This window comes from Lichenostomus cassidix, chromosome Z, assembly GCF_008360975.1.
Source record: "Lichenostomus cassidix isolate B80296 chromosome Z, HeHo_3.0, whole genome shotgun sequence".
Lineage (NCBI taxonomy): Eukaryota > Metazoa > Chordata > Aves > Passeriformes > Meliphagidae > Lichenostomus > Lichenostomus cassidix.
The window spans coordinates 21,150,497-21,172,564 of NC_139511.1; the positions used below are offsets into that span (position 1 = coordinate 21,150,497).

Below are 22,068 nucleotides of genomic sequence, written 5' to 3' on the forward strand. Positions count from 1 at the left end.
AAATGCATTTTGAAATTAACTGCTCTGACTGAATCCCATGTATTTCCCCTTCTATCTCAAACATACAAAAGTAAAATAAAAAAGAACTTCCACCCTACAGTTCACTCTGGAACGGAGAACTATTCATTTCACTGGTGCATGTTTTCAATTATAACCAGTTGTGCTTTATTAATCTCTGTACAATCTCTTCCCCGAGATTAGGGGTTAAAATACAGCAGAGAAAAAACAGACTCAGAATGTTTGCCTACCTAGGAGGGGCCCAGTCGTGCTTTGTGCAGTCCAACAGTGTTCCCACGTAAGTCTTGTTCCTCCATGTAACATTTACCACTAGGACACCTGTCAGTGAGCGAAAAATAAAGTATTATCACTGTCAGAACAATAACTGGGATAGGCTTTTTGTTTTGCTCTTTTCTTTTCTTTTTTTTTTTTTTTCTGTCCCTCCCCCACAAAGTGAGATGTTTAATCTCATTTGCTTTCAAACACTCTGGTTTATATTCTTCCTCTTTTCTGGTTTCAGTGACCTCAAGTTAAAACCCACAGGAAAGGCAGCAAACGACAAAGAACAAGAATGTGTGCATGCATGTGTGTGCGTAAGGCAGCTTGCCTGTGTGGCTGTGTGTGTGTAATCAAGATACAGCTGACAGAAGGAAATGGGTTTTGCCATGTCCTGCTGTAAAACAGCAACACTCACCTCTTAATTTTGCTATTATTGCACATAATTGCTTTCACTTGGCAGCCAGCCAGCATAAACTAAGACCAGTTACAGTGTTTAAATCAGAAGGTGACTGAGAAAAATAACCGGCTTTGCTTTGAACAATATGATAATGATGCTTCTGTTTACTTGAAATTACACATATCCAAACACACAAACACGTATGCACAGCAAGCTTTTTTCAGCATATATAGCTGGAAAAATGTATTATTTGCTTTGCTTTTGCTTCTGTGGAAAGTGAGGGACTAGACATGCAACTTCAACCACACAGCAGTGAAGGTAAGAGTAATTGCAATATATATTTCTATAGGAAGAGGAATCCTTTAAAAAACGTACTGTAATTTAATTGCTTTTCCACTTACAACTTTTATTAAATGCAAATTTGTCTGCCTAAAGCAGTATTCTAATTTCATTTTACTTGAATTATCCCTGTAAAATTTGTGAATGATAAGGTTATTGTAAGTAACAAGAAAATAAATGTGGGGGATGTCATTCAGATGTTTTCAGGTTGCCGTCAAATGCTTCTTCACATAATTTATCATCACGTTTATGGACTAGCCAGCATAATGACCCCTTTAATTCATTAACTGCCACAGACAAACACAAGGTTGTATTATTGAACCAGACATCTCTTCTCATTAGAACACACACTGAAAGAAAATATACATTTTATCTAACAAAGAAAGGCACAATACAAAATGTTCCCAATTTATGAGAGGTGTGAAGACACCAACTCGCAGCTGACAGCCTTGTTTTTCCTCCACACTTCCCTTATTCTCTCTGCAGTGTCTCTGTAAAAGATATGATGATGGCATTGTGCCAGAATGTTTCCAGCCCATCTTTTTGCTTTGTCTTACCAGCTCAATTTCTAATTTTGCACTAAAACCATTCCTCCCTGCTGCACTGAGGTGAAGTTAACACGCAACCAGCCGCTTATTTCCTCGGGGGTCTTTTAGCAGCAGGGAAGTATTTTAAATTTGTAGTTAGCAGAGGTACCAGGGAAGAAGTGATTTCCTTAAAAATTCTCTGCAACATATTTGAAATTTATTCCCCATATGGTTTTTCACCGTGATTAGGAGACTGGAATTTTGTACACTGGGGTGAACTGGTCTGAAAGATAAACAGCACTTCCAACCAGTGTCAGGGCCAAGCTCTGAGTACCTAGAAGGATCATGGTGGAGGTGTTTAGGGAGAAACTGGATGTGGCACTCAGTGCCATGGTCTAGTTGACAAGGTGGAGTTGGGTCATAGGTTGGACTCGATGATCTCCAACATCCTTCCCAACCTAACTGATTCTGTGGTTCTGTGATCAGGGTTTAAATGCCATGCTGTATTTTTATGAGCTATGCAAACTAGGCAGCCTGCAAAGACACCAAGGCTGCTTTCCTGTGCCCCCTGCACAGGCATGGAGGTAGCCAGGGGGTGCTGGGGTCCAGGGAGAAGGAGCAGGAAGAGGAGAACCACCCAGTACATCTAAGAGGAAACACCTGTTGGTGGAAATGGGGTGTCTCACAATGAGCAACTCCAAGCTATGTTCCCATTTGCCATTCACATCCTAGAGAGGAGAGATTGTAAAGGAGTTTCTCTGGCAGCCTTGATGTGTTCCTTTGGCTATAACAGCTTGTCATCTGTGACTCTGTAAGGCTCCAAGTGAAAACCATGAGCTTTTTCCACTGGTAAATTCTATTATGGCATGCAGCCCATCCATCTGCAGCAGCACAGTTGTTCCCTCCAGCCCACATACCAGTGCTTGTCCAGTCTCCTAAATGTACCAGGCAAGGAGAGCTCTCTGACATCCCATGGAGTATTACGGGAGAATTACCTGCGCCATTTATTCTTCCCCAGCTAGTTCACCTTTAACATCTTTTTAAAAAGTAATTGCTACTTCTGTGGGGAATTTTTGCATCTGTTCGTTGTTGTTGTTGGGTTGGTTTTTTTTGTTTGTTTTGTTGCTGTTGTTGTTTTGTTTTGATTTGTTTTGTTTTGGGGGGGGTGCCATTGAATGTTTATTCTGACCTAAGGATCCATCTTCCTTGATATCTGTAATCTTGCTGATCTCTACGTGCACTTTATTCATTTATTAATTTATACACCAGACCTAGGGATAGTCTGTTACCTATTGATAGAAAAGAGGACAAGGTAGAAAGCATAGAATAGTGAAAATAATAAAAGCCCCTGAAATCAATACATATTTCAGTAATTCTTAGAAGACACTCAAATGACCTTCCAGTGTAAGAAAGTCAGTATCTCAAAAGCAAGCACAAGTAAGTTCCTCCCTTAAAGTCTGTGACATCTTGTGAAGTTTGTTAGGCTTAGCACGGGTCCCATGCAAGTAGGAGAGAATATTAATCTCCTCCATGCTGTGTTGGAGTAGCTGTGGCAAGGAATACATTTCCTTTCCCTGATGGACAGCACATTGCTCAGCCACAAGTAAGATTGCACAGAACTGGCAGGGAAGATAGCTCATTTACTCTTCTGAGATTATCACAGAAATGGGTGAGGAGAATATAAGTAACACGGGAGGTGGGACTGATCTAAGGAAACATGCAACTGGTGGAGGCTTATGAGACCAAAGCACTGTCAAATGAAAAGGGAGGCGATGGAGTTGGTAATCCACTATGCGCTTGATGCAGTGCTGAAGAGAAAGGATTATTCTCACTGCACCAAGTCAGGGTGCACTCTGTCCTGGCACAGAGTTCAGGCTCAAAACAAGAACCTCTGCTGAGCCTGCTCTGTCCCAGAGGCAGTACACCAACAGTGCCAGAGCAGCGTCCATCTCACTGGCCAGACACTCAAGGATGCACTGACCCTCTTGGGGTCATGCCAGCTCCCCTCTGTGCATGTGTGTGCCCCTGCACCCCCTCCATCTTCTGAAGGAAAATATCACATACAGGACCAAATCTCTCTAGGGCTGTGTCAAGTCATAAGAAGTCCCTGTAATGAGACTTCCTATTGCATTAGACTACACATCATGTAGCAATAACTTATTGCTTGAACAAGAGAGACAACGCAAAGACAGTCTGCAGAACCCACAGGTTTCGTACTGTCTGAACACAGAGATATATTTTCACCTTAATAAAAGCCCAAGAGGCTAAACTTTTAAAAATACATACTGAAGAATGGGGGAAAATTCAGATTCTTGTAATGAAGTGTACCTGAGGGTATTTGGCTTCTCAAAGACTCTAATTCAGGAGAAAACCTAGCGAAATATCTATTTCTGTTCTTGTGAGGTTGGATCAAACAACAGTGAATACGTATCACATGCAAATGCTTCTTCAAGCAACTCAGGGTGTCAACTCAAAGAGTCTGATGAATTACCACAGCACAGTTCACAACAATTGGGTGTAATAGAGAAAAACTTATCTTCCCAAAATAAGGGTATAAATTTCTTGGTTTAATTTGTTTTTTATCATTCCATCTGCAAACTATGTAACTATTTACAGTTACAGTATATTTGAAACTAGCAAGAATTACTTCAGTCTTCAGTGTGATATGTCCTAAATTAAAGCAAGCTAGAATACAAAAATTAAAAATGCTGAAGTCACTACCCATGCTACTCTTCTTTCTCATTAAAGAGTAGATGAAGTAAGTAGTAAATGTTCTATGTGTGGGAATCACAAAATGGTGTTATAACATTAAAAAAATGGGGTCATGTTACCCAGAAATTTTACAGTTCACCTATTGTACTTTTTCTGCCAAAATCCATTAGCCAAGGCAGAAGCATACCCAAAAGCATTCATGTGTGACAACGGTGCACACAGGATGTCATCTGGTGCCCACCACTGTCAGCAGAAGCTCCTCCTTTAACATCAAACGTAATGTTAGCCTTTTAGGAGCAAGAAAATTCTGCATTTTGCTGTATTCCCTCACAGTACATGTACCATTATGAGCTCTTTTTCTTTTTTCATCATGTTCATAACCACAATGCTTATGGCAAAAAATTCCCGGACAGGAATAACTAACACATGCCTATAAGAGAACAAAACCGTTTTACACAGGCATTTCTAATAGATAAAATGTACAAAACAACTGTGACAATTTGTACTTGAATTTTGCTACGGAATGAAAGGTCACATGTCACAAAAGTGGCATATAAGAAAATAATTTCAGAAACCTACAGAAAAGAACACTTTTAATGAGTTCTGTGGATGTGATATATCTGTTCTTCCTCCTGTCCCCTCTTCCTCCTTTTCCTGACTGCGCAACAAAGACCAGAACCAAAATTTGCTGTTTACTATTACCTGTATCTCATAGAATGAAATGTATCCATAGAATGAAATCGCAAATTGGAAATGAATTAATTAAATGAATTAACTAAACTTGTTGCTAAGAAATGCAGATGTGCTATTTTGACACAAAAACATCACAAAGGCATTTTCAGTACCAAACAAGGGTATTGTTCATACTTCTCTGCCATTGCACTCTTTGCTTTCTTGACTCTGTTCTCTGCAATGAACATAAGCCAAGAACTTTTATGTTTGTATTAAAAACTTTGAAAATGAGATCATGTGGGAAGGAATCAAATTATCATATTACTATCTCAAATGCAGGCCCCAGTTTTTAAAAGTACTGGCTCTAGAAAACAAACATGTTCAAATTCCAATACAAGTAGAGCTCACTCAATTAATGAGAGTGGAAAGCCTGACTTAATTTTTATAGCATAGGCTGCTTTTGTGTTCAGATCACAGCAAATGCTACAAAATCCTGGTTTAGTTCAAGCTGATTCTTTTATCAGAGAACTCAGAAGACCAGTTGTCTGAATGAGTAAGCCTTCAGAATCTGGCTGAAAGTACCTGCAAAATTCTGGAGAAAGAAGATCTGCACAAAGTCTTTCTGAACACTTCTGTAACTGATTTGTTGAAGAATATTCAAATGATCTTTCAAAACTAGGAATCATTTGTCTGCTTTTCACTTATCAGAAGTCATGTATGTTTAAAAAGTTATGTATATTTTAAAAGTCACACAAGTCACTTATATTTACACATAAGGGAATTCCTGTGTGGTCAAAATTCCAAAATCAACAGTTCTGCTTACTACCTTTACTATTCTGAATATAATTTTAAAACAACTTTTGCTGATGCCAGAAAAAGGTCTCTAAAGCATACCATACTTTGCAGAACATTATTAATAAGATTACTTCTTTAAAGGGTTAATACGATAAATTCTTGTAGCAAAAATCACTTGGCACAGTAGTTCTTCAAGGCTGAGACGTAATCCTTGGTACAGAGAAGCATCACATCATTACTTGATGTAACATCACAGCAAAATCAGTTCCTTGTATCTTTGTGATTAGTGAATCCACAAATTTGTTTGCAGGTCCAATTCAACTTGCCTTTTATCCCAGCCCTGCCAAGTACAAATAATACAGACATGCCTGCGATAGCCAAACCATGGCATATCTATCGTCACAGAGTACACCACCACCTGGATTAAACATGTTTTATCCTACATCTGGCACTGCGATTATTCTGGTCCCACATGTATCTGACATCACTTTCTAACAATACCTAAAGTATATGTAGTGCAAAAAGCTGCAATAAGAAAATCCATATTATTAGGATTATCTCAAGCATTTTTGTTGCTATTGGTTTAGTGAAAGCAGTATAACTCATTTGCCTCACAACCACCATATCTGTCACATCATCATCTATCCCAGATCCACATATACACCTGCAATTCATCCAGGCATAAAAAACACAGAACAATGTTTATACTAGACTTGCAATGCAAATGGCTTATTTCTCCCTGATTGCTTCCATCCAGAAAGTAATCTAAAATTAACAGTAAACATTCTCTGTATGAAGCCACATCTTCTACACTGAATGCTGATCTGGGAGACGTACAGTTTATTTACTACTTTAATCACAATCTCTGTCTAGCATGGCACAAGAACTTAGCTACATGTACAGCAGGTGCACATGTAACAGGCATCAACATCAGCCAGCCTGAGAATGTAATGATTTTCAGGTGGTCTGAAAATGCAAGACTGGTGGGTTGGCCCTTTCTGCTTTGTTTTGTTGGTGGGATTCTTGGGGGGGCTTTTTTTTTGCCTTTTTTTTAAGAACTCTGTTGGTGCAGTGAATATTTAAAAAGTCACTTTAACCACATCCTGTAATCAAACCATCTGGAGCACAGATCTGCAATTAGTCATCCTGGGCACTGGACTTTATCTGAACAAATACTGTACAGCAATAAAGATGAGAAGATTGGACAGCATAAAGGAAAGAAAGCATAATGAAATACTGCTGGTGTGGTCATAAACCACTGAGGTGCTTAGCTCTGGTGTTAATTTTGTATTCTGTACTTTGTGAAAGCATAGCAAGTTTAAAGGTTATAGGGCTGAGAGGCTAAAACCTGCTATTTCAGTTAATGTTGCCCTGCTGGTGGCTAAAGCTGGGCTACAAACTACAGTAGCTGCTACAACACCATAACAGAGTAAGATCATATCTGTGTGATTTCCAGTAAGTTCTGAGTAACGACAACCTAAATTTCGTGGATATTTTATTTGAATGCCATATCCTTTCTTTTCTTTTCATTATGAAGTCACTGGTAACATATACTGAAAGTAGGAACTACCGCCCTAATTTAAAAATAGCTGTTGTACAGAATCTATTCCCTGGACTTGTACTGCATATTCCCATTTGCATTCAAAAATGAAGCAGCAATTATACAATCAGAACTACAGAAAGTAGTTCTTGGAGCTAGGCCATTAAGCAGACAACTTTTTAATCCCACCTAATAACAAATGCAATAGATTTTCTTAATCTAAAAATTTATCCCAGTGCACATAAAAGAATAAACACTGAAGAAATCCTCTTTCCCCATGAGTCCATGTGCTTAATACACAAAAGAACACAAGCCACTTCCATCACTGTCACGTCTCCAGCTTCCTTTGTTCTGAAGCCTGATGGGCTGTATTGATTTGGGAAAATCATTGAACTTCTTGGAAAACTAGACTCTAGCTTATTCACCACCATCTATTTCTTTCTCATGAAGACAGTTGGTCAATATTCAGTTGAATGGTCAGCTAAAAGAAGCTCTGGTTTCATTTCTTTTTCCTGCCTCCCTAGCAACATTATCCTTTTCCAGCTTTAGTATAAAAAAACCCCAGAACGTCAGGAAGACATGTAGCTGAGGGTAAGCTGAAATGGTAGCTCCTCTGGGCAAAGCTATGACTGAAATGCTGGAGGCAGGTTGGCTCTGGAAAACAGGGCAGCATCTAATCAAAGAGCTCATGTCCCTTATTAGTTATAATAACAAATAGGGGTTTTTTTTGGTTTATATATTTCTTCTAGAGATGGTCTGCCTAACAAATAACCAGTGACCAAGATCTTAATGCAAACAGAGAGCTGAAAGAAATATGAATGGTCCTAATCAAATACAAGGCTAAATTTCACACTCATTAAAAGACCAATAAAAGACTCAATGAAAACTGGGTTATACCCCCAAAATTACATCAGATTGGGTCTCAAATGGCTTGTTGATTTATCCACAACTAAATAGTTCTACTAAAATATGAGCTACTTAGAGTGGTGATTTTGAAAACTATGAACCCACAGCAACCCACATAATTTTCTCTTGCCAGATTTATATCAAAGTGATTAGAATTTGGCAGCACTAGGAAAACTTTTGGATAAATTGCTGTTACACCTCTTGAATGTCAGACCACATGACTGCAGTGTTTACAGGAAAATGTGCAATTAATGTTATTATAAACTAACCATAGGCTTCTGACCTCTGGAGTACAAATAAAGAGTTAGCTTTTGTGCAACCCTTACCTTTCTTTGGCCAGAGTAACTGAACAATTTTACTGTTTCACTGCAGCTTGAGAATAAAACTGCAGTCTTACTTTATTTTAGCTGATACTAAAAATGCAAGTTGAAAATCATTTAACATCTGTGTGTTCTGAAGAAAACCGTATCTGTTTCAGAAATAAGGTATTTTGTTTCTAGCAGATTTTTTTCTTTTTTACTTCAGTAATCACAACTGTGATTCACATAGCCTGACACTGAAAAGTGTCACAGTTTCAATTTTAGAAGAAGGAAATGCTGTTCTGTAATCCCCTGAACTTCCCACTCACTTCCTGAGCAGTGTTGTTTCATCTCCTATGCTGCTGGCCTGTTGAACACATGGACACTCTTCTGACTTCTTGTAGAGCAAAAGAAAAAGAAGCCCCACAATCCACTGCTGTTGCCTGTACTCTAGGACCATATGTCACTTGAGATAAGCAACAGAACATAGGGCTTTTCAGCTAATCTGTCACACTTGCTTCCTGCACTTTATATTAATTACAGGAACTCTTCAGCTACTTACTTCTCTCCCAGACGCTTTCTCCCTTAAAAGCGAGAAAACAGCAAAGCAAAACATGCCTGGAATGTGGGCAAAAGAGCTATTGTTTCAATACAAGAAGTAAGGCCAAAAAAGGGAAAACCAAAACAATTTTTTCTCACCCAGACAAGCATTCAGGAGTTCCTTTTATGAATTATCTGCCTCATTTCTATTCTTTTTCTCAGACACCAGACCACAGAAATACTGTTTTCATCAGCAGACTGTTGAGAAACAGCTGCAGAAATGGGGAAGCTGGTATAAATTTATGCGTGTGTGCATGACTGTGTGTATCTATTAAAAAAACCCAACAAAAACCCCAAAACCTCTTAAGAAGCTAATACTTTTTTTCGTAAGGCAAGTATTAGGACATCTCAATAGAAATTTGTATCCCAGCCCTGAACTCTGCTGCTGTAGGAGCTTGACAAGTAAAACCCAAGCAAATAACAGATGACAAAATGCACCTATAAACCTTCAGGTGTCTTTGGTGATTAGTTTCCCAGAGCTGTACATCATGATAAAGAGCTGCCAGCTGCAAACACTGGTACAATTATTTATCAAACAGCAGAGTAGCTAATGAAACATAAAGCAATGGAAGACAGAAGAGAGAATTTATGGAAAAGAAACTGCATGAATAAAGAAACAATTCCAATCCCAAACCATGAAAATTTTCCAGATCTGTAGACTGCAGATACCAGAATTGCAGTCGAGCCAGACAGACAATTCTGCTCAACCTCAAAGAGCTGCTGCTGATCCATGTACCTCACTGGGATTGAGAAGCAGAGCCCCTTATAAATTATGATGCTTTATTTAAAGTCAAAGCATTTATTTGCTTTTGCGCCAGCTTTGGATCCTTTTCATTTCTAGCTACCAGGCCCAAGAGAGAACACACTCCTGTAGCTCTGCTGGCAGCCAGCTGTGGCCTCAGTAAATCATAAAGCCTCCTAACAAGCCATTCTTTACAAAGGCCAACTGCAGTTAGTAGACATGATAAGTTCTCTATTATTCCACTCACTAGAATTTAAAATAGCAATTTAAAGCAGTGTCTGAAAACATTGAAACCTACTGAACTGCATTTTACATCTTTCTCTTTCTCTCTTTGCATTAAGCTTCACTGATTTCATGAAGACTTCATTGTCTTCAGCCTGGGAAAAGGGTAAGTAAACACCTGAGACAGACACATCCAAGACAAAGGGGAGGGAAATAAAAACATTTGGGACTTCTTTTGCAGAACTCCCTGAGGTTTTCTTTCTACAGCTAACAGGAGACAAACAACTCCTCTTTCATTTAGTTTGTGGGACTTGCAGTGACACATCCTTTATGGTTGTGTAGATATAAACTCTATTAAGATCTTAATATAATAATATGCCACCATGAGACTTCACAGCAAAATACATAAAGATAAAAGTGGTGTATAGTCAAGCATTGGGTGTACATGAGAATACCACAAAAACTGCAAGTGTAAATATGAATTCTCTTTCTTCTACCTCTTTCCCACTCATGCACAAAAAAAGGAATCAATTTAGTGTGGCCAGGCCCAGAATTTCAATTTTTCTTCTGTCTAGAAAATGCTGGTCAAGAACCTTACACATCTGGGGCTCTTCTCCCTACGGAATTGCTTCAGTTTAGGATTTGGTGAAACCTCTTTTTAAGGTCTTTTGTTACACTAGTTAACAGATTATAAACCAAACTATGCTTGAAACTTCACCTTCTAGATTTGAAAACCACAGAACAAATATTATGCATTGCCAAACCTATATTGTTACATAATTTTTACAGTTCTTATACCACAAAATAGTTATTTTCTTTTTAAAAAATAGTAGGTAGTGCTATCCTTCCCATTATAAAATTCTTGCATTTTTGTGATGGAAAAGATGTCCCTAGCAGTCAAAAGTGTTTCAGTTGCACACTTCAGATACCAGTTCAGCTTTGTAAACAAGCCTAATGAACTGTGACTAATAGTGCTCTCCTTGAGTAAAAGTAAGGTAAAAGGGCTTTTGTTAGCATCTACTGATGCAAAATAGTCATTTTCCCGGGACAGGACAAAAGTGAGCTACTTGTCAGCTAACCTACTTCAACAGGTGTCAAAATTCTGCAGAGAAGTTCACCATTATTTTCTTTCCTGTGTTTCAATTTATCTCCCAAGTGGGCAAACTAGTAAAACATCTTGTTAACCAGTTGGCTTATTCCAGCTGCTCTACAATACTGATGCAATGCAAAGGCAAGCTACCAGCAAAATGATATCCCACTCGAGACGAATATCCTTTCTGTGAGACCTTCCTTCTCCTGCCAGCAACTGGTTGAACAATTTTCCAGCAAGTGTCCTTTCTGTATGCTGTCCCAGTTTCTCAACTTACTAATAGCAGCCTGGCTGGTTTACCCAGGCCCGCTGTGATCTTTGCCTCTACTACAGCTTCTCTTGGCTTTTTCATGCACTAGAGCTGATCAACCTTTGACCCCCATAGGCTTAGAAACAAAACTATTTAGACACTGAAGACTGCCCAGTGTTGCATAGAATGTAGGCAAAAACTTAGGATGCTAGGAAACCTAACATAATCAGCTAAAAATCTCTATGTTTCTTTTGGCAATGTAACATCCCTCAAAGGATTATCATAGGCATGCCCTCCCTCATCAAAAGTACAACCAACATGATGAAAGAAACACATATTTCTATACTGGGAGACTGTTTTCCCATGTCACTAAAGCGGGGGGTGGGCAGTGGGGAAGGACTTGACTTTCAGACATGACTTAATTATTTCCTTGGTTAGACAAACAGTTTCAAGATAAAGCTTGCTTTACTCCAGAATCGACACACAAATTTCTGTATAAATTATTGACTGCACTTTGGCCTCATCTGAAATGCTGGCCCCTGAGGCTGATAAGCTCTGACCCCAGGTGACACATCCAGCCCTCTCACAAGAGGCAGGAACATTATTGCTTTGCACTGAGGACTGCAGCCCGAGAGCCAATCAATCAAGCTCCCTGACAGCTTTTACAGCCTCCTCACATTAGGCCTAAGTCAAACTCCAGGGCTCCTATTGTTCACATTATTCTTTCGTTCCTCTGCTCTGATGAAGTTAGAGCAAGTCCAAGGCTTCAATGAGAAAGGCTATTATGAGCAGTTCAGAGTTTATTGACTCTGAGCTGCACAACAATGGCCCCAAAGGCTTTTTCTCGAAACTAACAGATTCCTAATTGCTAATAATCACAGGTAACAAAGACCAGTCCTTAGACTCAGACTTATGTGAAAGAAAGGTGTAACACTGAAACAGATAGAATTGTCACATTTACATACCAAGAAAGATCTTCTAAGACAATTTTATGCACACCAAGAAGAATAACCTTTCAGTCACACAGAACTATCATAGAAACATTGTCAGGTACCATAACATAGATTGTGTATTAGAAAACCAGTGACCATAACAGATTTGATTAAAAATATCCCTTGTGGAATTGTGCTATGCTAACTGTTTACAAATAGGTATGTTCTTCTTTAGTCACCCTATTGTATTTTGAGATCAATATCACGTTGTGCTCAAAATGGGAAAACACTTTCAAAACTAATCATGATGTCATTATTTTTTCCTAGTGTTATTCTGAGGTCTGAAGATCATTTAAGTGGGACTTCTACATGTGTGACATGGAAGAACACTGACTTGTCTTTGAAAAAATTCACTTTTCATTATTACTATTAATTTTAAACAACTCTGTATAATTTCAGCAGCATGCATAAATCTTACTACCACCAACAGGTGCCATCACCACAAACACAAAAACATTTTTTGTGTAAGAATTTCAACATTGTGTACTATGACTAAATTTTGCAGTTGGCAAAGTCTTCCTTGTCTTTTTGGTTTTTCTGGTAGTTTTCTGTTTCATTTTTTTTTGAGTGGAGGGCAGGGGTTTTTCTAATTAACTTAGCTATAGCGTTCAATGATTCTGCCATTTTAACTTCACCTTTTAGGAAAGAATCATCTCATTTTAAATTACAGAGAAGAAATTGGTAGCCATAAGTGAAGAGTTATTTACATCCTTAAACCTGAACATCAGTACTAAGGCAGTGAGATGTATTTTCAATTAAAATATTTTTAGTGCTCCGACTTCACAAGTGTGCCGAACTGGTATAAGACCCAGAGAGCTTTCTGGGATGGTGCTGGCTGAAAGAACAGCAGTTTCCTTCTGCTAAATCCTCTGACACAGCAGCTTGCCTTTTCAGCTGTCATTCAGTCCAATGTGGCTTTTCATACAAAACCAGAGGAGATCAAGCGCAGACTAAAAGCTTGTTTCGAATGAAGGATTCCCCTCCCTCCCTGGCTTTCAGCTGAAAGCATATTTACACCCTGAAGAATGAGAAGGACTCATAATTCGTAGTCCATCAAATAGCTTGTTTTCAGATTGTGCTGAAGATGAAGTTTCACAGTTATTTTGGTGGACATTTGAATAAACAGAGCAGTAAGCACTGGTAGTGCTGGAATAACATAATAAAAAGTAAAAATAAAGCAAGCCTTTCAATTTATTTATGCAGACACTGTGGATCAAACAGTCACAGTATTAGTAACTCAAGTTTTTATCCCTACGAATATTCTTTTATTTCCTTTCTTCTAAATAGTGCCAACATTAAATTTCTTGTCCCTACAGGGACATAAACCGTGACTGAGAAAAACCAGCCAAGCAGTTTGAAAAGTAAGCACTGCAGCACCTGGGACTGTACAGGACTTGTAGTGTGCAAGGGTTCCTGTTTACAGTGCAGTCAATTAGCTCTCACTCACAGGCACTGTGTTCAGCTTGAGAATTTTTTTAAGGGAAATAAATGTAATGCTATTCTCGTCAACTTACAAAGCTGACAAGTAATGCTGCTATATTTAACCTAAATGCTGTTTTTCATGGGTGCTCTGAATGATATCTAATTTAGAAAAATGACAGTGATTTTGCTGAGCTTTCCAAAATCAACACCCATTTTAGCTGAACAAAACAAAAGGCTGCTGAAGCACATTTATCTCTCTGATGACGTATATTCACTAAGTACAGACCATAACCCACCTACTCAGAGCAGCTTTAGACAGCTAGCTTCACCCACAGACCCTTGCCATTTAATGAACAGTCATAGCCAACAAATCTTTTACCAACAGCCAGACAGTTGCTATTCCTTTGGACTCCAGGCCCAAAAGAGAAATTTGTCACAGCTTAAATAAATTTTACAGATGCAATAGGTAAACGCAATAAAGAAAACAGGGCTTTTATAAAACAAAAATCGATGGAGCAGAAAGCTGTTCCTCCAGACTGTGCGCAGGAGCGCGGGGCTTCTGCTGAAGTGAAACAGACAATGAAGGTTAGGAAGCATGAAATGACAGCCTTCTTTGCTTTTCAGGGAACGTAAATTTTATTCACAGAACGTAAATCTCAAAGTCATAGTTTTCAATCTGCATGCATGAACACACAAGATTGATTTCAAGGAGATTTGGAAGTATTTAACTCATTGCTCAGAGATGCAAATCCCATCTTGTACAATCATTATTGTAAAAATAAGAGAAAAAAATGGGTGACGTTTCAAGGGCTCTGCCTATACATTTTCATTTTTCAGATAGTCACAGATCATTAAGCTTCCATTTCAAATATGGACATGTCTGTATTGAAGTACACAAATAAAGCTGTGTAAGTTCTGTATGTATTAGGGCAGCTTAAAACTCCTAATGAATTATACAGCTTAAATAAAAGACAATCCTGAATATGTTTGCAACAACATAAAATGCCTATGCTTATGCATTCCTCCCTAAATGAGCAGGAAAACAGTTCAAATGCTTCAGCAAACATGGCAGCAAACCTAACGTGGATGCAGTGCTGAAAAATTTTTGGAAATGCATATAAATATTTCTTGACTTTGGCACATCTGTTGCAGCTTAGAGTGGTTTTCTTATAATTCAATACCTCTTTCTTGCTACTTCACTGCTTATCATAAAACCAATCAGGTAGAAAAAAACTGTTGCTGTTAAATTAAAAATCTCAAACCACAGATTCTTAAGCATGGTGTATCAAGTTAATACATTATATCATTAAAAAATTCTCTGAAGTGCAGCCTTTTCTAACAGAAAACAGATCTATTCTTGAACTCAGATGAGCTTCCCCTTTGTCAATAAACACAAACTGATTCTGTTTAAAACACAGAGGAAACTGGTTAATTTCTATCTCAATAAAATTTATGAAGCTATAAAAACTTTGTAGTACAAGTTGTGTGGTTTGTTTCACTTCCTTGTCACATGAATTAATGAGGAAAATCCTTCCCTTCATTCTGTTATGCAGATTTGTGCTGGAGAGCACACTGTAGACTGACCAAAAGCCCTGAGGGCCTAATTCTGATTTCCACGCCTCACCTGCTGTTTCTTCATAAATTTTGGCAAGAAACATTTTCATTTCCTATCTTTGAGATGACAGTGCTTGTAAACTTGATGACCACTACACTGTGAATTGTGCTTAGTAATGCAGTGTAACTGATGGGGGAGGAAAAAAGGAAAGAAATGTCACATCTAAACTAGGGTCATACTAGTATTACCCTTCATTCTCTATTTATGATACTGAAAATATCAACAAATTTGAAATTTGCAACCCCTGGCTAGGAGAAAGAGGGACAGGGAAATGAACTGAAAGCCTGAAAATATATGTCTGCACCAGCAGGAGCAGAAAAGACTAATAAAGACTATATGTACAGCATTTAGTCAGATTAAGTACAACTCCCCACTCCATGTTTTATTGTCATTTATGTTCTCTCTGGCCACACGAAGAGAGCTGCTTCTGACAGGCCACAAAAGCAAGGCTTCTGGGAGTGTTTTGTTCTTTCTCTTCAAATCCTCTGACGCATTCATTTTCTGATCTCTCTCTTAATATAAAACTACAGCTCACTCCTTACATGATCACCTTTGTCAGAACAACTTCCACTCAGACAGCAGCTAATCCACTACAGCTAATAGTTTCTGTCAGGATGGAATCAAGGGAAATGATGCCATCATTTACAACATGGAATAATGTGCATACCTCAAATGGACCTCCCCTTTTATGAAATGCCAGTGTGATGCATCAAACCCTTAAAAAATCTAAACCCCTCAGTCCTAATCTGTGTATGCAGTTTCAAAAATACATTTAGCCAATGTATTTTTTCTTAAAGCCCTGGAGATTGTGGGGGTTCACTGAGGTGGATATTTACCCTCCTACTGGCTGGGAGACAACTGCATGGAAAGACTGCTCTCCTGCTTTTGGCTGTGCACATTACCTACACAGTTAGAATCTTTTAACTCACCTACCTGCCTTACAAAGAGGAGTCTTGTGTTTCAGGAGACAAGGCTGCCTGAAGAGATGGGCTGTCATCCACCATAGAAGGTTTCACAAGCAAAAGTGCTGGATTCTGCACCTGGGATGGGGCAACCTTGCATGGACAGACAGATGGGGAATGAGATGCTAGAAAGAAATGCTATGGAAACTGACCTGGGTGTCCTGGTTGATGACAAGATGAACATGACCCAGCAGTGCTCTGGCAGCCAGGAGGGTCACTCATGTCCTGGGGGGCATCAGGCACATCATTGCCAGCTGGGCAAGGGAGGGGATTGTCCTGCTCTGCTCTGCACTGGGGCAGCCTCATCTCCAGTGCTGGGGGCAGTTTTGGGTGCCACAACACAGAAAAGACATTGAGCTGTTAGAGAATGTCTAAAGGAGGGCATGGGGATGGTGAAGGGCCATGTGAAGCCTTGTGAGGAGTGGCTGAGGGCACTTGGTCTGTTCAGCCTGGAGGAGACTGAGGGGAGACCTCACTGCAGTTACAACTTCCCTGTGAGGAGAAGAAGAGGGCCAGAGAATGATCTCTTCTCACTGGTTACAGTGACAGGACCCAAGGGAATGGCCTGAAGTTCTGTCAGGGGAGGTTAAGGTTGGATATTAGGAAGAGCTTCTTCACCCAGAGGTGTTTGGGCACTGAACAGGCTCACAGGGAAGTGGTCACAGCACCAGCCTGACAGAGCTGAAAGAATATTTGGACAGTACTCTCAGGCACATGGTGTGACTCTTGGGGTGTTGTGCATATTTGGATGTTATGATCCTTGTGCATCCCTTCCAACTCAGTATATTCTATGATTTTATGAAGATGACCAACTGAAACCACCAAAGTAATCAGCAAAAAGTGATACTGTACTTGTTTTTTGTTCCCTTATGCTTCCTGTGCTATATTCACCACCAGATTAAGGCCACTTAAAAGGAAGGATAAAGCAGAATCTCTCAGATTCAGGGCATTTCATCAGGAAAAATAGCAGCACTCACAAAGGAAGGGTGGCAATGGGGAAAAAAAAAGTCAGACCTCCATATGTTTCCACCCTTGGGTTCCTGTTGATGCAGCGCTTCTTTGAGCAGTAGACAATCAAATGCAGTAACAACAGATGCCACAACAAGAAGTTTGTAACACTTCAGGAAGGTGTGAACGGAATGACAGTTGGCTGTCTTTTTCAAATCTCTGGCAGAAGCCTCTCTCCTCACCCAGAAGGCAGCCAAGGCTGTGGCACCTTTTCCTCACAGTTTCACTGTGTTCTGAGGTTTTCCCAATGATCTTTCAGTATTTTATTCAAATAATTTATTAGATTACAGAGGTTGGGCTTCTTCTCATAGACTCTCCTCTGTGACAGAGACAGAGAAGAGTACTAGATATCAAAGACCATACATTTGTCTCAACTGTTAAGGGACACAAGAACATGGAGGTCTTTCTGCCTCTTCTGGGAGCTGAACAAAAGTAGGACTGGTGTCCACTGGTAAGAGGATGTTTTCTCCTGGAAAACCTTTCCAGTTCTGGCTGGAACTCTTCTGCAAATGTCATTTTGAGAAAGAAAATTACAATTACCTATGAAAACCCTACAGAAGGAAGAAACTTGCCTCTGAAACAACGAACATGAGTGGAGATTTTAAGACTGCAGATTTAATAACAGGAACTGATATATCCTTGTTAACAAAGATCGGAAACTACCTAAAATAGCTACCAGACTACTCAAAGAAAAAAAAAAGAATTTACTTTACATAGGCCCATGCCCAGACAGAAGCATCTGCTTTTAAGTAGGAAGCCTCTTGGTGATAGACAGATAAAAAGGCTGCTTGGTGAACTGAATCAGATTCCAAGGAAGAAGGCTGGAGAATACAGAAGAGCTACACCAAAGAAATCCACATCACGTTTTTGTGATCTCTTTCCAGCTGATGGGATTGTTAGGCTAGTAAAAAGCTGCTACATTTACCCTTCATTTGAATGTTTTGAAAACAGCAGGATTCTATCGAAAAACATCTTGGGCAAAGATTCCCTGTTGCCTAACAGATGCATTTTAACTTTCCTGTAAGTTTTGCAAGCTTATACTGCCTTTAGCTTCTGTCCTCTGAAAAGGCCCTTTTTTCCCTTTCTTGATAAAACTGCTGAGTGACTAAGAACACCAAAATCTGCATTTTTTCCATTAGAAATGCAACCTTGACCAAAGAGTTCATAAGAACTTTAGGTGTGCTGTTTACACTGATAGGATCCTGAAAACAGAAGAACTCTCATGAAACAATCAGTATTTCCTAAATATGAATTTAGCAACCATTCCTCTCAAAAGGTTTCATTGTTTCTTTTTTATGAAAGTTTTTATCTTTAATCACCTATAGACTAGTCCAAAGACTCGACTCTACTTCAGATGAAAACTGACAAAAGGCAAATCTGGTAAACTTGAAAAACTGGCAACTGGAAGTTAAAAAAAAAACAACTGTTAAACCAAAAGACTACAAAGTTTAATTTAGACTGCAAAGTTTAAGTAGCTAGACTAAGGTAGTTCAGAAATAATTCCATGTAAAATTACATCCACTGAGTTTATTTCAAGTACTTTTCAATCCCACAAGTCAACAGCCAGTGTTTAGAAAAATTAAGACCAATTTTTGTCTCTGATATGTCTGTCTTTAGGGGTTTAATATATGCACTCCCAGTATATTTGGGAATTGCTGAAAATGAGCCCATAGACCTCCATGGATAGGAGGTTGTACTCTACAGAAGCCTGTCAGAAACATTCAGAGAGTAGAAAGACAATTCATTCACTCCAATATTTAACAGTCACATGACAGTCAAGGAAGAATCCTTCCAGTAAGATTTAAGCCAATTTTGGTCTCTGTTTTTGAAAACAAGGGCATTTCATAAAGAACCCTTCCAAATTTAGCTGGATTTCAGAGATTCTAAATGATGGTCAATGCAGACATAAAGGATGAAGTTGTGTCTAGATTCTAAACTGCTTTAAACTTATTTTTCTGACTCTACATCTCCCCTGTCCTGCCTACAGAATGTAGCAGGCGCAATCAAAAGTCACGTGGTGATCTCTTTTCTTAAAGGTTTTCCCAGTGGGAGATTACTAAACTATCTGCCTACAATACAATTAGAGAAACGTGGGGTTTTCTCTTATGTCCATGAGAAAACATCCTCTTTCTTTTAGAGATTCTAGACAGAGAGAAATGTAATGCATTTGTAAGCTAGTTGCCAAGGAGATTCACTGTTAGATAACCAAATGGTTAATGACTATTCTTTGACAAAACTGTATGGCTGACCAACTGGGAAACTCATATGAGATATTTAGACTTCATAAAATTGCAGGAGTGCAAGGGAAGACGTAGAAAAAAACCCAAATGAAGGATGAAGCAAAGAGAACATTAGTGGTAAAGCTCACTATTACTGTTTCTCCATCACGGGGAAATCAGCTCCAGGGAAAACAACACAAAACTAGGAAAACCTTAAATACCATTACCATTGGATGGTAGGAAGAATGAGAGAAGTGGCAAGACTAAGAGTGAAATTCTGCCTCTTGAAGGCTGTCTGCCAACTGTCTTATGGGTGGCATAAATAAAAAAGACCTGGCTGTATCTTTGAGACCTGGAAGAGTTGGGATTTTTAGCTCTCTCCAAGCAAAACTCAATATATAACCAATACCCCTCAAAGAAACAAACAAAAATGCTAATTAAGATTTACTGCAAGACAAACATTCCACTGAAAATAGTTTGATAAACAAAAGAGTAGTATATCCTCATTACTCTCCAAACTGAAACCAATAGCTGTCCTCACATAAGGAAGATTAGTGTTATTTATGTGCCTCACTCCCAGTTGATGGTATTCTTGGATCTCAATATGCTGTACTATGTTTATAACACTGCCTTCCCGCATTCCTCATAAGAGAGCTTTAAAAGATTATGTCACACAAATGCAAAGGTTACTGGAGAAGCATCATTCCAAATGATGAGGCATTACTAGCTAGGTACTGGTATGAAAGATTAAAGCTTAAGCCAAGCACAGGGGTAACTTTCCAGCAACAAGTACCTGCACTCTCTCCCTATTTTTCCTTTAGCTGTATGCATTCAACAGTTGGTCTTCATTACCAGGCTGTCCTTAAGAGAGTTGTTCTCTGTTCCATATTTGGGTCCCACGAGCCCTTGATTAATAGCTGCCTGCTATAATTTATATATAGCCCTGATTTAGGCAGAACAATTTCCTTTTTATGGATGTTTTAAAATATTTCAGTAATGCTTTTCAACTAATTTTTAATCTAAAGGGCAAAAAAAAGGAAGAAGGTGACATACCATGTCCTAATTTCCTAGGAAATCTCCATGTGAGAAGTAAAAAAAACCAAACCAAAACCCCAAAATGAAAACTAGAACCTATTATGAACTATCCTGATATCTGAGCTACAGAGCTCAGAGCACTTCCAGAGTTGCCCAGTCCACCCCTCCTACTTCTAAAGTAGTGTCAGCATCCATCTGGAAAAATGTTCATACAGGTTTTTCTCGAAGGGAAGACTCCACAAGCTGCTAGACAACCTCCTCCACAGCCTCATTATCCTCACTGTTAGAAACGCTTTTCTAATATCTCATATGAATCTCTCTTGCCACAACTTAAGATCATTGCTTTTTGTACTTTCTGCTATGGTCACAAAGAACAGATCAACCTGGGATAAACAGGTTGAGACCTGAGATCTCATCCAACTTAATAATCTCTCCAAACCAGCTAAAAAAAACCCCGAAACAACAAAACCACCAAAACAACAAAAACTCAGATGTGAGAAAAACCTAAAAAATCCTAACTGTGTGATACATTTTCTAATCTATGCTGTGAGGTTATTTTCTAGCCTTTCCCAGTCAAGATTTGAGTTTGAATAGAGCTGAGGGCAAAATGAAACTTACTAAATCCTGTGATTAGGAACATAATGATATTTACTAGTCTATTTCCACCAAACCATAAATGCACTGTGGCTGACCCAGGCTTTCTGTCATAAACACTTTATACTACAGCAGCAGTTAAGTATTACATATTTTCCAAAAAGTATTTCAAGGAATGTGTGTGGAGGGTAGGAGTTTTTTTTTTTTTAAGGACCAGCTAGGAAAGACTGTTTTGCATTGCTTATAATAGAAACCTCTTGTGAGGTCTTCTAAAACAACAATTCAGCAAAAAGCGAATGTGAAGCCACTGAGTCAGCCCCTATAAGCCTTTTTTTTTTCAGAAAAAGGCAGCTTTCAATGAATCCATTTTAAATGTTTCTCATCCCCCTTCCCCAGTTATATAAAAACTCTCCCTCCCAACCCTTTCTCTTTGGAAATTTGGTAACCATAGTTTCTGTGTCCTGCTGAGACTTGCTCTGTAGAGCAGTATTCTACCTGCTATTTAGCTGCTGATAGCAGTGTTTCTGTTGCAATTTATGAGAAATGTCAGTTGCAAGCAGAAAGTATTGTACACACTATATTTTCCCAGCTGGATATCTCCGTGAACAGAAAGCAAAAACATGAATACACATGCACCATACATTTGGGGGAGGGTAGGAAGGAGACTGTGGGGCAAAAAAGGCTGCAGGTTAGATGTGATGCTGGGTGGTCTAAAGAAAATGAGCTTGTCAATGGGAAGGTACATCTAATATTATTAGAAAATACCCGAGGTTTTTATGCAGTCCTTGGTGCTATACCACCAGTACAAAGACCCCACTGTTGACTCTGCAAATGACTCTTTCCTTTACACATGG

The 22,068-nt window shown here is 38.9% G+C and overlaps 1 protein-coding gene across 3 annotated transcripts in view; it reads right to left on the minus strand.

Annotated features, from left to right (window-relative positions):
* ZNF608 (zinc finger protein 608) overlaps positions 1-22,068 on the minus strand; it is an 85,094-nt gene that overhangs the window by 10,941 nt on the left and 52,085 nt on the right. For all 3 annotated transcript variants that reach the window (XM_085041898.1, XM_085041900.1, XM_085041897.1), the window contains exon 4: positions 249-336. In XM_085041898.1, the coding sequence (XP_084898024.1) occupies positions 249-336 (88 nt within the window). The remainder of the gene's footprint in view (positions 1-248; positions 337-22,068) is intronic.